This window comes from Lepisosteus oculatus, chromosome 3 (genome assembly GCF_040954835.1).
Source record: "Lepisosteus oculatus isolate fLepOcu1 chromosome 3, fLepOcu1.hap2, whole genome shotgun sequence".
Taxonomy (NCBI): domain Eukaryota; kingdom Metazoa; phylum Chordata; class Actinopteri; order Semionotiformes; family Lepisosteidae; genus Lepisosteus; species Lepisosteus oculatus.
In genome coordinates this window covers 48,655,166-48,671,185 of record NC_090698.1, presented here as the reverse complement: position 1 = coordinate 48,671,185, position 16,020 = coordinate 48,655,166, and the positions used below count along the sequence as shown (strand labels likewise).

The following is a 16,020-nucleotide window of genomic DNA, read 5'->3' as shown; positions in this document are numbered from 1 at the left end:
GGAAAGTGAGGAAATGAGTTAGACATATCAGGATCAAAAATACTTTAAACTAAAGCATTAAGAGAAATCAAGTTTGATATTTAGGTCTGCTAAGTATATAATTAAGGTTTTACAGCCTGAACACATGCCTGAGCCAGTGAGGTACTATACAGAGTGCACATCATATTAATAATATAAAATGCTAAAGCCAAATGTTTAATTCTTAATAATCAAATGGATTTTCTGCATCTAAATAATGTACTGCAAAAGAGATTGATGGGTGAGAGAACTGGTCTATGCTTTATATGACAGATTCGGGTAATTTCCTGCTCTATAATCTCCATTTGTAGTACTCATACTCTTTAACTTGTCTTGAACTGCAGCATCTAATTCACAGTACTAGCTTTGTAGAAAGTGTTTCTAGAAAGGGTAGCTCATAATAAAGCTACTTACAGTCTGCCATTATTAGCTAAAAAAAGAAAAGAAACCTCCTTTGTTCAACTCGAATGAGGTTGGAGCTGAACTGTTTTATTACAAATCTTTAGCACTAGTTTGTAGAAAATCTCAAAGACAGATGTGTTGTGCATTGTCATATTCTTCATACTAGTAAATGACAACAGCAAAGGAATGCTCATTTTCTTCTGAGGAAACGTCAATTCTATTTACTGAAACTAATGTATTAGAGTACATGAAGTTTAAAGAATGCTCTATTATCAACTAACTAAAATAATTCATTATCACTTGTAGAAATTTCTACTAAAAATAATATACATTATTTAAATATGTAGGTTTATGTTTATAGGCCTTGTAAAGAAACGTAATCAAAACCTTTTAAAAAGCCTGACGCTTGGGTTAATTTAATTGCTCACTGATCTTTTCTTCTATCTTCTGTTGTGAACATAAAAGCCAAAACCATGATTTTGCCAGATTAGTTTTGATTACATTTCACTTTTAGTACAAAAAACATTCAATTTACTTCTCGGTGTCTAAGAAAGTGTGCATTTTTAGAATACAATTTCTATAGAATACAAGTTTACAAGTTGCACACATCCCCCAAACCAATGCCAGCTTTAAGTAAAGCAGTGTTTCTTAGATCATCTAAAAATAAAGCCCATAGTCTTCTTAAATTCCCATAGTTCAGTCAATAAGGTTTCCTTTACCACCATTAGTCAAGCAACACTTTATATTTGATTTATCTTATCAATTCTATCTTGTGTTCTCTCTGGTGTTACTGGACTTGGCTGTTTTGAATTCTGTTTATTCCAACTTGCTTTCATGACTTATTTAATCTTAAACCTCCTTCCCTGCATTGTCTTTGCCTTTTTTGTGTTCATTCTGCTGGTATCCTTTTAGTAATCAGTATCTGATCTTTGGCGTTATTACCAGCTGTTATTCCCTTTGCTGATGTAGTTCTCAATGTTTTAATGACCTATCTCAGTGGTTCCCAGGCTCTATTTGTGATCATTTGATTTCCTTTTCCTTTAACAAACTGTGTTTCTACTACTACTTTCCAGTTTTTAACCTTTTAGTCCCTGTCTTCAGCTTGTTTTTGTCTTTCCACATCTTTTCTACTTTGGTGTTGACTGGTAGCATTTCAACTTTGAACTGAGCCTGGATGCCTGAAGATACTGTTAACGTAAAATATCTTACATGGAAAAACACTCATTGTGGCACATACCCCAAAGGAAAATGTGCTTGGAAGATAATAATGGAAAATATCTGAATAAAAATAATATGCGTTCTCCTCCCACACTGGAGAAATATTTACACAGGAGCTGTTAAGTGGCAACAGAAGTGTCAAGATAGATATAATTGTAACACTAATGAGGCAAATGCTAGTAGCAATGAGTGTAATTCATAAGGAGCTGGTGCCTCCATGATCTCTCACACACTGTCACACCATTAAAATGATCTGTGCACATTTCATAACCTGCCTAAAAATGCTGATATCCATTGTGCAGCTTTGGCAAGGCAAAATACCATAAATTATCATCTGGACACATCCTCAAGATCTGTAAATCTCAAATACAAAACAGAAAACAGAACAAGCTTCTCTAATAAAATCCTTAAAATGCATAGAGATAGGAAAAACAGCATTATTTTCTGACAACTGCTTAGCAAAATTTTTCATATCTACCACATGAAGATAATCAAGCAGCAAACTAACAAATAATATTTATCCAGATACATGGCTTGAACGAAATTTCATTTCCCCTGCAGAAATCCACCAATAGATCCAGACCATCTTTCCTAATCTTACTAATCAACTTTTCAGGTTATTTAACGACACCCAAGAAATTCACTGTTATTGTGTCTGGGTTCTTCACATAAGGAATTTGAGATAGAATGTGAAAAGTCATATTAGAGAGAAAGCTATGCTATTGTCTATTCTGATAAACATAAAGTACCATGTACTTAGCTATATTTTTTATCCCTGAATATTGAGGTGTGTTCCATAAGTCAATTTTAATTAATCACTGCAACACTGTGCTGCCTTTCATTTTTTTAATACGAGATAAAAGTACACACAACTCATCTGGTCAATATGAGCAACATATTTAACACTTCATTCTCTGAAGTAATGAGTGCTTGAAAATCATTCCCTATTACAATTGATCTTTCCTTTACAGGACTTATATAAAATAAATCTACAATCGAGAAGAATGAGGCAGGATTTCACAAAACCTTTGGCTCACTTTTAAATACTGGTACTGTTTCTCTCAGCCAAACAACAACAATCACTTAAAAATCCCCTTGAAATACATTGCAAATTAGTTGATTTGCGATTTCTGTTCTTTTTTATCATTAGGTTAAAATGTTTGCATGACCTGAAGAGAGCTGTTCACGCAAGGAATCCTAGAAATATCAATGAACTGAAACAATTTTGTAAGGAAGAATGGTTTCCTCCTAACTAATGTGCAAGTCTCATCAGTAGCTACAGGAAATATTTGGTGGATGTTATTGATGCTAAGGGAGGTTCTACCAGTTACAAAATACAAGGGTTCACATACTTTTTCCAGCCTGGACTGTGAATGTTTAAATGATATGTTCAGTACTGACAAGTGTGTGTGTGTTAGTAATAAATGTAGAATCAAGGTAATTCCAAAGGGTTCACAAACTTCTTCTTGCAACTGTATGTTGAACTACATATTAGTATATTGCTGTGATGTCATGTCACAGCAATCCTAAAAAATTGTGCTCAGTATTCGTTGATGACAGAGCTTATAGTATTCATGTGTCAATCACATCTAGGCTGAGACAGCATTACCAACACCACATAGTGAGGACTTCACATCAGGTTAACTATCACGTTAGGAGAGACCATCTAAGGGATTGGTTCCATAATACTGCAACAACTGGTACTGTACCAACGCACATGGCAAATGCAATAGACACACCAAGGCAGTAACTGTAAAAAGCCACCTCCATTGCCTCAGACTGTAATGCAGATGTTGGTGCACAACAGCAAAATCCTAAACCAATGTCAAAGGAATGCATGACAGTAGTTCGCAAATCACCAATGTATAAATCTGCCATCACGTCATGTACTGACCAGAAACATCTTCAAATGTTCATGAATCCAATTGATTACCTATGTAATGATCTGAGAAGAAGTGACAGTGTCCTTGTGAGAGGAGTGGGCAGTCATTTCTTGGACTGTGAATTGTGATCTCTATCTATCTGTGCTACAGTGTGTGTACATTTGTTTGTGGTAATGGAAGGTGTACTCTTCAGATTTGCTATGCTTAATGGCATTTTGTTGTCCATGCCACTTGTTACTTTATTGCTAATTTTTATTTAATTAAAGTGATGACATCTGATCTATCAAGCACTACACAGGGAATCATGTGAGGCAGAATTCTGTATCATTGAGTTCTGCCAAAACAAATTAAATATTACTTGCGATGTTTGTATTCAAGACTAGAATTTATTTGAGGTCTTTTTTATTCAGAGAAAATGGCTAAATCTTTCTCCTTTCATTCGAAAAGCAATCCAGCTCTTTCTTATTCTGTCAGCAGATATTAAAATGCCTTTTTTAAGTGTGAAGTCAGACTGTCAAGAAGAGGATAAACACATCCACTAAGACATGAAAGCAGATGGATTAACAGGATTTTACTTGAGATCTCTCTAAATGTTATCGCCTCTACAGCATCCAATTATTTTTCTTCCCGCATTTATCTTCCCTTGGCTGATAGGTTACTTTACAAAAATGTTAAAAATGGTAGAAGAATTGAAAATTAATAATAAAGTGTAATAATATTTCTAGCAACATACAGAAAATACTCTAGGTATTTTCAAAAACAGTCTACTTAAAATTAACATACTTCCGTGCTAATAAAAAGAATGAAACAACTGATTTCTTGATTATTGTTCCACAGGGAATTACTCATATTAAGAACCTATATTATTTGACTAACTAAAATATCTTTGTTTTAATGTCTTACAATGCAATATGAAATACTAATACCACTCATATTTAAGGATATCCTTCTTTACTATTCTACTTCAGTGAAGATATCAATATTTTTAGCTGTTTATGTTTGCCAGTATCATTTTCATATATTGTTACTCAGTGGGAAATTCCCAAAGTATGAATGACCAGCACCTCTGATTCTGACACTGGTGTCTGTGCTTCAATTATACAAAAACACTACTTTTCTGCTAGAATTCTAAATGCTGTACGTGATAATTATAATCAAATGGTATGTGTAATTTTTGTCAGATTTTGCACATCAGTGGTGTTCTCATTTTGGGCAAACAGTTCTGAAAAACCTGCATAGTTGGGTAGATTGACAATGGCCCCTGGGGACACATTCTAAGAGCAGCACATTCTGAATATTACAAAAACAAATCTCAATGACCAAGATCTGAAGAAACACATATCTGTGAAGAGGACACATTATGAAACTAGCCAGTGTCAGAACTTTAATTTCGTAAAACACCTTCCTGATGTGCAACTCTGAGAAGAGACTAAAAATGACAAACCAGAAAATTATCTGAACCTTATGATGGTATAGCATATTCTTCTGAAAGTCACAAAAATGTCTTTAAGATACTGTATCAAAAATGTACATTCTGCTTGATTAACACAGTTAACTACAGGCCAGCTTCAGATCTGCCTCAGTCCTTTATATGCTAACACTTATGTCATTGCCTGCTTGGGAAAATGTGCCCTGTGACACTACCTACAGTACTCTTCTTCAAAATGTCTGACCTATGGAAACTACAAAACTAACAAGTTTCATTCTAGACAATGAAATTACAGTACATTAAAAAAGTGTTTATTGACATAACAATGGCCACTAGAATAGAACTTTTTCACTTTTTAATATGCCTTTAGTATTTGAAAATGTTTGGCCAATTAATTCCAAAGTTGGTAGCAAATATTTCACTGATGATACAATTAACATATATGAAGATAAAAGATACTTGCTTAACAACCACCATTCTGAGATGGAAAACTATTTTTGTCACTTCAAACTTGGTGGTAGGTCACCTTCTAATTTTCTCTTAGTTTACTGATAGTTCAGTCACACTGTTAAATTGGGTAGGGAGTTGCTTGGATACCTTAAAAACTACTTTGCAGTTTTCAAGCTAAATAAGTTTTGAAAAGTCTTGTCTCTCACTACATTAGTGTCACATGCTCACAATGCACTGCAAAAACAGATAAGCTCTGCTTCTTTGTCTTTTATTGAAGTATACAGCAGTCACAGTATCTCACCACTTCTTTCTGTTTCAATGTATTGAATAATAACAAACCTAATTTAAAATGTGGCTAAAAGCAGTGATACTTGATTTAGTTCATCATAATGTCCCAAATTGAAAAGAGTTCTTGAAGAGAAATCAATAAAATGTTTGGAACTTCCAGGTAGTGGAAGTTTCTATTGAAACTATTTTATTTCTTACAGATTCTGAACTGTTTATTTTACAACGCCAGGCAACTGAGCCAATCAGGCAAGTATAGTTGGTCAATTATAATTGGTTACAGATAAGGTATTATATCAGTATTTTTTTAACAACTGATGCACTGATGATCCTGTGAAAACCAAGACGGCTGTCTGTCCATTTTCTCAAACTCCTTTTTTCTTGGAAACCACTGTACCACTGTATGCTTTGGATTTACACCTGGAAGGTTTGTTTAAAAATGTCTGCACCCACATCACGTCATCAAGTGCTTGAAGAATTACAGCATCATAGAAAGTCTAGTTTCCTTTTGTTCACCTGCAGCCCAGTCACATTGTAATATACAGTAATTGGGTAGGGCCTTCCTTGGAAACCTTTAAAACTGCTTAGTTTTCCAGTTAGAATTCTTAAAACAATTTTTAAAATATACTATATACTTGAAGATAATCTCAATTGAAAATGAGCAATATTTCTTTGTTACTAAAATTTTAGGACCCCAAGTAAACAAGGAAGAGAATTCTAGCTATACTGATGACACCATAAACATTTTATACAGTACACGATGTCTGTGGACTACCAGAGCATTCAATTCTTCTTTTATTGCCCTCCTCAGCCAATTTCAGTACCGTTTGAAAAATCTTCACCTGTGAATCCATACTCTTTGTATTGGTACCACACCACAATTTTTATATCCGTGCTGCATACAAGTCAATGAACATCATATACTTCTGAATTATCATGGTCATTCAAGTACTTCGTAATTGCTGTTGCTTTACTTCCATAGTATAAAGGTCATGTTAAAAATCTAAATTCCAAAGTCTCGATGTAATGACAAAGTGCTATCAGAGAAAACGTTATTAAACATTGAACAGTATTTCAGACATTTTACAAGTACTTCACCTTCCGTAGCATGACATAAACATCCTGCTATGTTTATGAGTCTTGCATGAAACATATCAAACTTTTCTGTGCTTCTAACATTACGAGATATTTAGAAGGCACTAAAAATGACAAAAGGGCAAATGATCAATTGTGAGATTTGTCTTAATTCAATGTCACTTAGGATCATTAGGGAGCACATACTTTTAGTGTTGATTATCAAGCTTCTGTAACTCAGGCTGCAAAATATACAGAATGCCTGTGCTCCCATGCCTTTCCCTTTCCTGCCTAAGATAGGTGGGGTTTATTAACTTAGTACTGGGTTACAATTTTTCCACCAGAAAAAGGGAAACAAAAAACATTTTCAGCTATTCTACAGTTCCTGCCTCTGTGATGAATAATTAAAATTATACAGACTGTTAAATCGTAAACAAAAACAAAGGTAATTCCTTATCGTCTCTATTAACACTTCACAGATGCTTATTAAATATCATATATGATGTTCTTATCAAGGAAGAAATAAAATAAACAGCACTCACTGTAATCGTGATCCAACAGATCAGTATTTAATATATTAAATATTTAATATAATTTGTTTCATTTTAGAATATCTCAAATTTTGTTTGGAAGTTAATTTAGTATATTTCAGATAATGTACCCTGAAAGGAAAATCAAAACAAAAGGAAACATCCCGTGCCAAGAAAGCAACATTTTTTTTTCAGTTCAGCAACCGAGAGACTTCTTAACAAAGAACTTCCTTTTCCTGCATATTTCCGTTTTAAAAACTTTCACGGGAAATTGGAAACAAAAGCTAAAAAAAGGATACATTTAACAATTATGCCACCACCACAGACAAAAAAAAACTCTGTTGTTGAAATTATTCTTATAAATCATATAAAGCTGCTTAAGAACCCAGTAGCATACTTTAACTGTATGAAAACTAATTCACAGTAAAATGCAGTATGTGCCTTTTTAACCAGTCAAGTTCCTCACAGATAAAAATGTCCAATGAACAACATTTGTGTATTTATGCTGATTTATGTTTAATCAATTGTTTTAAGATGGCTAGCAGGAAATCTAAAAAGCCAGTTAAATCCAGACCCAGTTGAATCTGTACCTTCCCTCTTATTTTAAAAATGACATATCTATAAAAGCAATAAAATCAGACTAATGATTTGCTAATAATAATAGCACTAATAATTTGCTGACTTTGACAAACAAGGTTCATTTACAGTGGCTTTATTTTAAAGTATTTGCACAACAGATCTAAAGAAACAATGGGTTGTTCTAACATCTGCGCCTGGCTGTCTTCCATTCAATCACAGTGTTACTTGTATATTACTTCAACTAGAGACTTTTCTCTCAAAAGTGCAGCCCAAGCAAATAAAACAGAATATCTAAATATTTTGTAGTTGTTTCCTTAAAGTGGAATACAAATCTTCTGCTCTGTTTCCTGTTGTAAGCTATTCTGAAACATTCAAAATGATTTCTGTTGAATACAACCAACACTTATTTCAATGAATTATTTATCACAGCAGTCTCAATTGGAACTGAAAAACAAATTAGGCACTGCACATGAATGCCTATGAGTCAATATTGCTGATTATTTCATACAGAACCACAATAAATTTGTCAAATATATGTAAAACTTTGTAAAAAGCAACATTTATACTGTTCCAGCTAGTGAATAATGCAATCAAAGGCCTTTTTTTTCATAGTAAAAAAGTTGACCTTAGAAATGCCAAAATGAAAACAATTACATGTTATTTATCATTAATTAATAGTCTTTCTGGCCAATTGAAGGCTCACATTATTTTAGAACATGTAAATGTGGAAGTTTTTTAACACACTAGCAAACTTTTCTCACAGTTTGAAGGAAAAATACTACCACAAAATACTGACTTTCTGCGTTTTTTTTTACAGAACAGAAGATAAAATCCATGATTTCACACCACTAATATGCAAGCAGTAAATAAGATGGGTATTTACCAAATTCATTACCAATGGTAAGCAATACACAGACTACATAATTAGTATTTTCACTGGAAAACAAAACAATAACATTAAATAAAAAACTGCTGCTGAAGCTTGTCTGCATTAAGTGCCTTTTAACTGGGATTGTAATGGGACATATAGTAAGTAAATTAATTTTGTGTGGGAGCCCTTTTCTAAGGATCAGGGCATTAAATATTGTTTTTCACTGTGGAACAGTCAGGACGGGTTAGTGACCAACAATTATAGTGGTCAAAATCTTTCTAGTTAGAACACATTCTGAATGAGGAAGGAGGCAACACATGCCTCTGAATCTAGAGATATACAGTTGCAAGAAAAACTTTATGAACCCTTGGGAAATACCTGGATTTCTGCATTAATTACTCATAAAAGCATGGTCTGATCTTCAACTAAGTCACAATAATAGCCAACACAATCTGCTTAAGCTAATAACACACAAACAATTGTACTTCTTCGTGTCAATATTGAACACATCATTTAAATATTCACAGTCCAGGCTGGAAAAAGTATGTGAACCCTTGTATTTGGTAACTGCTTGAACCTCATTCAGCAGCAATAACCTCCACCAAACATTTCCTGTAGCTGCTGATGAGACTTGCACAATGGTTAGGAGGAATTTTTGATCATTCCATTTAATCCAAAACCGTTTAAGTTCTTTGATATTTCTGGGATTTCTTGCGTGAACAGCTCTCTTCAGGTCATGCGACAGCAACTCAATTGGACTCTGACTTGGCCATTCGAGAACACAAATTTTCTTTTGTTTAAGCCATTCTGTTTTTGATTTACTCCTGTGTTTCGGGTCATTGTCTTGCTGTATCACCCAACTTCTATTAAGCTTCAGGTGACGGACCTTATGGTGGACACATGAACAGAGACTTTGGCAAGTTCAGGAGATTTCTGCAGGTCCCTTGCTGTTACCTTAAGATTCTTTTTCACCCCCTTCGGCATTGCACACTGTGCTCTTGTCGTGATCTTTGCAGGATGCCCATTCCTGGGGAGAGTAACAATAGTACTGAATTTCCTCCATTTGTTGACAATTTGTCTTACTGTGATGAACACCCAGGCCTTTAGAAATGCCTTTGTAGCCTTTTCCAGCTTTATGCATCTCTAAAATTCTTCTTCTAAGGTCCTCTGATATTTCTTTTGATCAGGACATGGTTCACATGAACACCTCATTCTTGAGAAGAGCAGACTCTTGTCAGTAACCAACATTAGTGTACCTTTTTTAAAGGGCAGGGCACCTCCAACCCACACGTCCAATCTCTTCTCATTGATTGGAACACCTGACTCCTGACTAGCTTTTGGAGCTAACCTAGAGGTTCATATACTTTTTCCAACCTAGACTAAATGTTTGAATGATGTGTTCAGTACTGACCAGAAGAAGTACAATTGTTTGTGTGTTATTACTTTAAGCTGATTGTTTGTCTATTATTGTGACTTAGTTGAAGATCAGACCACATTTTTATGAGAAATGAATGCAGAAATCCAGATAATTCCAAAGGGTTCACAAACATTTTCTTGCAACTGTATATATGATAATACAAATTACTGAGCATGGAAAAAATCCATACTTAGCATCTCTTATAACATCTTCTCTTGTAACAGAGCCATTGAAACAAAGCTATCTTTAAATTATGACTTTATTGCATTTAGTCAACGTTGTTTAGGGGAAAATCTTGTTTGGGTGGTGATGTGATCACATGGTAATGAGATTCACCACATTAATAAATGTGTCCAAAGAGGATTTTAATCTACACAGTCTGTTTTCTTGGATGTAGTGACGACTTGGCATCCCTGGCAGCTAGTGGAAGTAATTATAACTTCAATTTAACATTGCACACATCTGTCCAATTTTTCTTCTAAATTCAAAAACAATTCAAATAAAAGTATTACTAACAGGACAAGCCTCTTAAAGCTTTGTGCGCTGTCATCAAATATAAAGCTTTGGCAAAAAACTGTTGTAGAAACCTCACACTCACCATTCCCACTACGTAGCAACCTCCACGTCTCAGTAAAGTGACACTTGATGTTTCAGTTCTGTATAACACTGGACTATATCTTATGACATACAAAATGATCTAAGACTTTCAGAAAGATTTAGATAAAGTTCCTCATAAAACATTAATTGTCAAATTACGGGTGATAGGCATTCACAGAAATGCAGGAGATGAGATTGGATTGAGAATTACTTCATATACAGAAAAAAGAGAGTATAAGAGAAAAGAGCAACAAGACACAATCAAGGGTTGAAGGGAATGTTACTAAAATGACAAGCTGAAAGTAATGAACCTTTTTACTAATCAATGGAAAACACTATGAAACGATCTGATACAAACATTCAAAATCTTCAAAGGAATTGACTGTCAACCCAGTGGACTTCTTAAATGACTTTAAAACAGGGAATAGAGCGCACTTCTTTACACAATGGGTTATAGGCATATGGAAGTAGTTCAAGTAGGTACTGTAGCTGCGTCAGCATGCGGAGGCTGCAAAGCAACAGGTAATGGGTTTATTCCATGCTGAAACGAAAATAAAGGAAACACAATGTTTCGTCTGTGGAGATAGGTACTAAGCCATGTTCTTGAAATGGATGAATCAAAAAAGTGCTGAATGAGATCCTTGGATCAATTAACTACAGATTTCCAAAGGCCTAGATGGGTCAAATGATCTCCTATTATTTAGAACCTTTCTTTTGTTCTATTACAAAATATTTTCTAAAAGCATTTTGTTCTAGTGCATATATTGTACTATTCCTAAAAGGAGATATTATTATATATGTCTGATATTATGTTCACCTTCAAAAAAGTGTTGCTCCGAAAACTGTCAGGACTAAAGCACGAGTCACAGTAAAGGCTGACGATGGGTTTAATCTGCTAAATAACAAACACCCTAATGCATTTCCTGGGATTCAAAATTATACAAATTCAAAAAACTTTCTAAAAGACTCAAGACCTAAATATTCCTAAAATGTTGCAATGCAAATTAAAATTAAGATAATTTTCCTTCTCTGTACATTTGCAGTTAGAGAATTAAAAGTGTTTCGCATTACGGCATGAATAGAGAGCCTGTATATAAGGAACTGCTTCATACTTAAAATGCTACACAATTTGATTTATAGTTGTTTTAGTATACAAGTTTAATTTATCAACAATCAGGACTGAAATGGATAGCTCTTTTCTTCAGAGGCCTCAAATGGTTAACACAGCAATAATGATGCAGGTTCAATGTATTAAATCTAACTCTAGCTTTGTTTCAGATGTCTCATTAAAGAAAATGAAACAGATCCTTTTCAAGCTGAAAAAAAGAAAAGAAACACCAGGGCCATTACTCCTTTTTTTATTTCTAAATTAAATCAAATCTCATTTTAATTACAACATCAGTTCTGCTAGAAGAGTAGCTGGCTTGAGCTAAACCTTATGGCAAGCTATTAATTTATGAAGCACGTATAAAAATAGTAAACTATCTGCAAACGGTATCGTCTTGCTCATGTTTTGTGTAATTACATCAGAAGATATTGCAAAATGTCTAAGACTTTCTAGTTGAAAGCACACAGACAATACCTACATACTATATCTGCATAAGAAGGGTCACTAACTAGTGGCCATTTGGCCCAACTTGATGTACATAAATAAATGGTTCCAACATGGCAGCTTCTTGGACAGTTTTCACAAATCATTGTTTAAAAAAAGCATCTCCTAATTTTAGTCCAAACCCTTTCTTCTCCTAAATTCTACTTGTGACCTTGTTTTCATGTCTCATTATCCAACTTAAATCAACCCTAGCCAAATTTTGACTTCATCAGTACCGAAGAAGAATCTGAAAACGTGAATAAACCCACTCACTCCCTCCTTTGTACAACCCCCAGATAAATCATGCCTGCACGTGACTTTCCTGAGGGAACAGGAACATCTGGATGTATTTCTTTGTACTTTTTCAGGAGTAGAAGTGTCCCTTTTGTAGAAGGGTGACCCTGGGCACACAATATTCAAAATCACGTCTTACAGTAAATTTCATTTTACAAATTGGCTCAATTCTTTATTTTTCATTATCTGTTTTTTCCACTTCCCTGTATTGTCTAGATGGGATAGATATTGGCACCTAAACCCCTTAAGGTTGGTTTTCAAGTTCATTATCACCCATATGTATATTACAATGAGTATTAATTACTTTCCACTTGACATTAACACTTCACTTGCCAAGCTTAGCCTAGTCCTGGACCACCTCTAAGTCACTTCTGTATTTCCATTACGTCTACTACTGCACTAGATACATTTGTGTCATCTGCAAAATTAACAAGTTTCCTGACTTCACCAGAATCTAGATCACTGATATAAATCAGGATGAGTTGTGGGCCAAACGAAGATCCCCACGGTGTATCACTAATTACCCCAGCCCAGTTAGAGGCTTCTCCTCTCATCTGTACCCGGAAATATTGTACTTGGCATTCTCAGGAGGTCTCCCATCCAAGAACTAACTAACCATGGCTGACAAATTCTCTTCTGTACACAAACCTTAAAACCATGATTTGCAATGCAAATTTGGAAAAAAAAGTTTTTAATGATAAAGTTCCAATTGCTTATATTTTGTACTCATATCAGATCTATTATAACTTCCTTTCAACAAATTTAGAGTCACTGTCATTAATAAGGGATGGAAGTTTTTACATTTTGAAATATCTAATGATATAAAAACGCATTTCATGAAGCTTTTGAACTAAATGTCCTTGCTGAATATATCATGTAAATAGAGGAACATCTGTTTCTAACATTCATCTTCATTAAGCAGGGACGAAAACTTAAATGCAGTATTATCGGTTCAATTTTTTTTCCATACACTGACCATGGTATCATTATACAATATCCAGCCTGAGCTAAATTATTTAGGTTATTTAGTTACTGCATATCAGCAAGCCTGTTTAAGAGTGCCAAGCTAATGAACTGGTCAAAAAAGTCAGACAGCTTAATGAAAATTCTACAATGCTAAGTATGTTATCAATTGTAACAGTGCTTTTTTGCAGACATTACCTCAGTGGTTATTACTGTTTATGGCTTACTGAAATCAGTACAATGCAAAAAAAATGGTGGAATTTCTCAAGCATCTTGCCTTGTAAAGCAAATACACAGAGCTTTGGCATGAGAAACAGCTATTTCTTTGAAATATTTCTGTTATTTGAGGCATTGTATTGTGTGACCTGTAATATCTCACTAAACATGGCAGCAACATCTAAGAAACAGTTGGTAACATCCGTTTTATATTTAATTTCTGTTTTTAATGATTATGTCTGTGGACAGAGAAATATTGCTGGAATTCAGTGCAGGTAAGTCTTACCTTATGCTTTGCTGCCTTTATGATCATTTAACAAGTTATGCATAAAGTCCACATTTTTTCATTTCTTTCAATTACTAGAAACAATCTATTGTGTGTCATTATACTGTCTGCACAGTCCCAGGAGAGAAATAAATAAAGGGCATAGTTCCACAGAAGGTGAGAGGAAACCAGAACAAATGGACAGACATTGATGAGCATGCCACCAGTTCACAAAAACAAATTCCACACAGACGGGAGCAGAGGGCCAGAATCAACAGCAGACCCCAGAGGTCATCATGTCACCCTCACTACATATACAAGAGAAGAAATAATATTGAAGCATCTGGAAAACAAGGGTTTTGTGTACTCACCATCTTTTTCCTCCTGTCCTGTTCAGTGGGAGGCTCCTCATCCTCTGTCAGTTGGGGTTCCTCAAAATGCGTCATCAGCATACAACTAGAATTAAACAGAACATCACCAGCGCTAAACAATCACTTTCAAGAAAATGCCACATGAGTTTAGGTAAAGCAGCATATACAGATAAACGGTTATGGTATATTTTTAGGCAGGAGAAAAAAAAAACTTCGGGTTAGTTTTGTAATACATTTACAGTAGATAATTTGGTTCATTATTTAAATATCCCACGATTTAAAACTATGCCAAATTAAATTTTTTAGTGTTCTATTAGATGTTTACAAACACTTGTAATTACATATTAAATTTACATTGTCTAATAGATGTCTCTTAGTCTCCTGAAAATGCAGTTTCAGGTTATTCAATGCTATTTCCTTATTGTGAAAAAATGTTCTTTTTTTTACTAGCCCATTCAAACTGTAATATTTTCAGACTCAATCAATCATCATGACTCAAATGGATGATCTGACAATGAAAAGCCTTGGGGAATATGACATGCAAAACCCATGAATTATAAGTTCCTCAGGTTTCTTGTCTTTACCATGCTGTGTACAGTACTGAAAGCAGCCAACGTACGTCTCTCCAGCAATAAAAATAACACTTAAAGCGAAACACAAATTAATAAAACAAGAGCATTTCATATATTATTTCAACGGACTAGGTGTTACCGCACTTTTTTTTTTGTTTATGAAAGTGTTCTATTTTATAGACATCTGGGATTTAATCAAAGCAAAGCAAGACCCTAGAGGAGAAAACAGATTAATCACATTTGGAAAAAGTACACATATCATTTTAAGCAGTTCAAAGGAAGGATAAAAATAACTACCATCTGCCTAATTCAGTTACACATTGTTTTTAAAAAAACATTTTACAGATTTTAGCCAGAGAGCCAGAGTTTATTCCATAGACTTAGAAAAGATCCTCAAAGCTCAGCTTACTCTTTGTAAGTTCTCGTTTCAGGGTCTTCTGTCATTACATCATGTAGAGCCTCCACGCAAATATTGATGATTCCACAGAACTTATCTTGGATCACACTGGAAAAAAAAACAGGAAGAGCTCTCCATTAAAAATGACTTTCGTCAAGAAAGCGTGGCAGACTGAAAACATTAGTTAATGTCAGTGAAAAACTACTTTTTTTCTAAACAAAGGAAACAACTCAGAATAGATTACAAGCATGCTGTTTACTAAAAACAGAACAATGTTGGCAAACTGAAATAAACTCAGCAAAAATATCCAAAGTTAAGTGCATCTTAATAATTTGAACTCTGTTTTACTTTAAGCAATCAGGAATAATTAGGCATCCTGAGCGCTAATTTGCAACGCCTGTGGTGTGACATTTGCAGCTCATTCTATAGTACCAAGACATTTAAGTCATTATCTATGCATCCTGCTGTCATGTGCTCTGTGTGATTTCATCATTTGATTTGATTAGATTTAAATCTGCAAATCTACGCATTTCAGTAAAAATGATTATAAAATGACCTTACATCCAGTATAAGGTAGTGTGTTAGGTAAGTATTTATA

The 16,020-nt window shown here is 34.4% G+C and overlaps 1 protein-coding gene across 1 annotated transcript in view; it reads right to left on the bottom strand.

Annotated features, from left to right (window-relative positions):
- ipo11 (importin 11) overlaps positions 1-16,020 on the bottom strand; it is a 262,035-nt gene that overhangs the window by 41,611 nt on the left and 204,404 nt on the right. Inside the window, exons 28-29 of the mRNA XM_006626819.3 lie at positions 15,435-15,530; positions 14,454-14,538 (exon numbers count right to left, since the gene is read on the bottom strand). Coding sequence (XP_006626882.2) covers positions 14,454-14,538; positions 15,435-15,530 — 181 coding nt within the window. The remainder of the gene's footprint in view (positions 1-14,453; positions 14,539-15,434; positions 15,531-16,020) is intronic.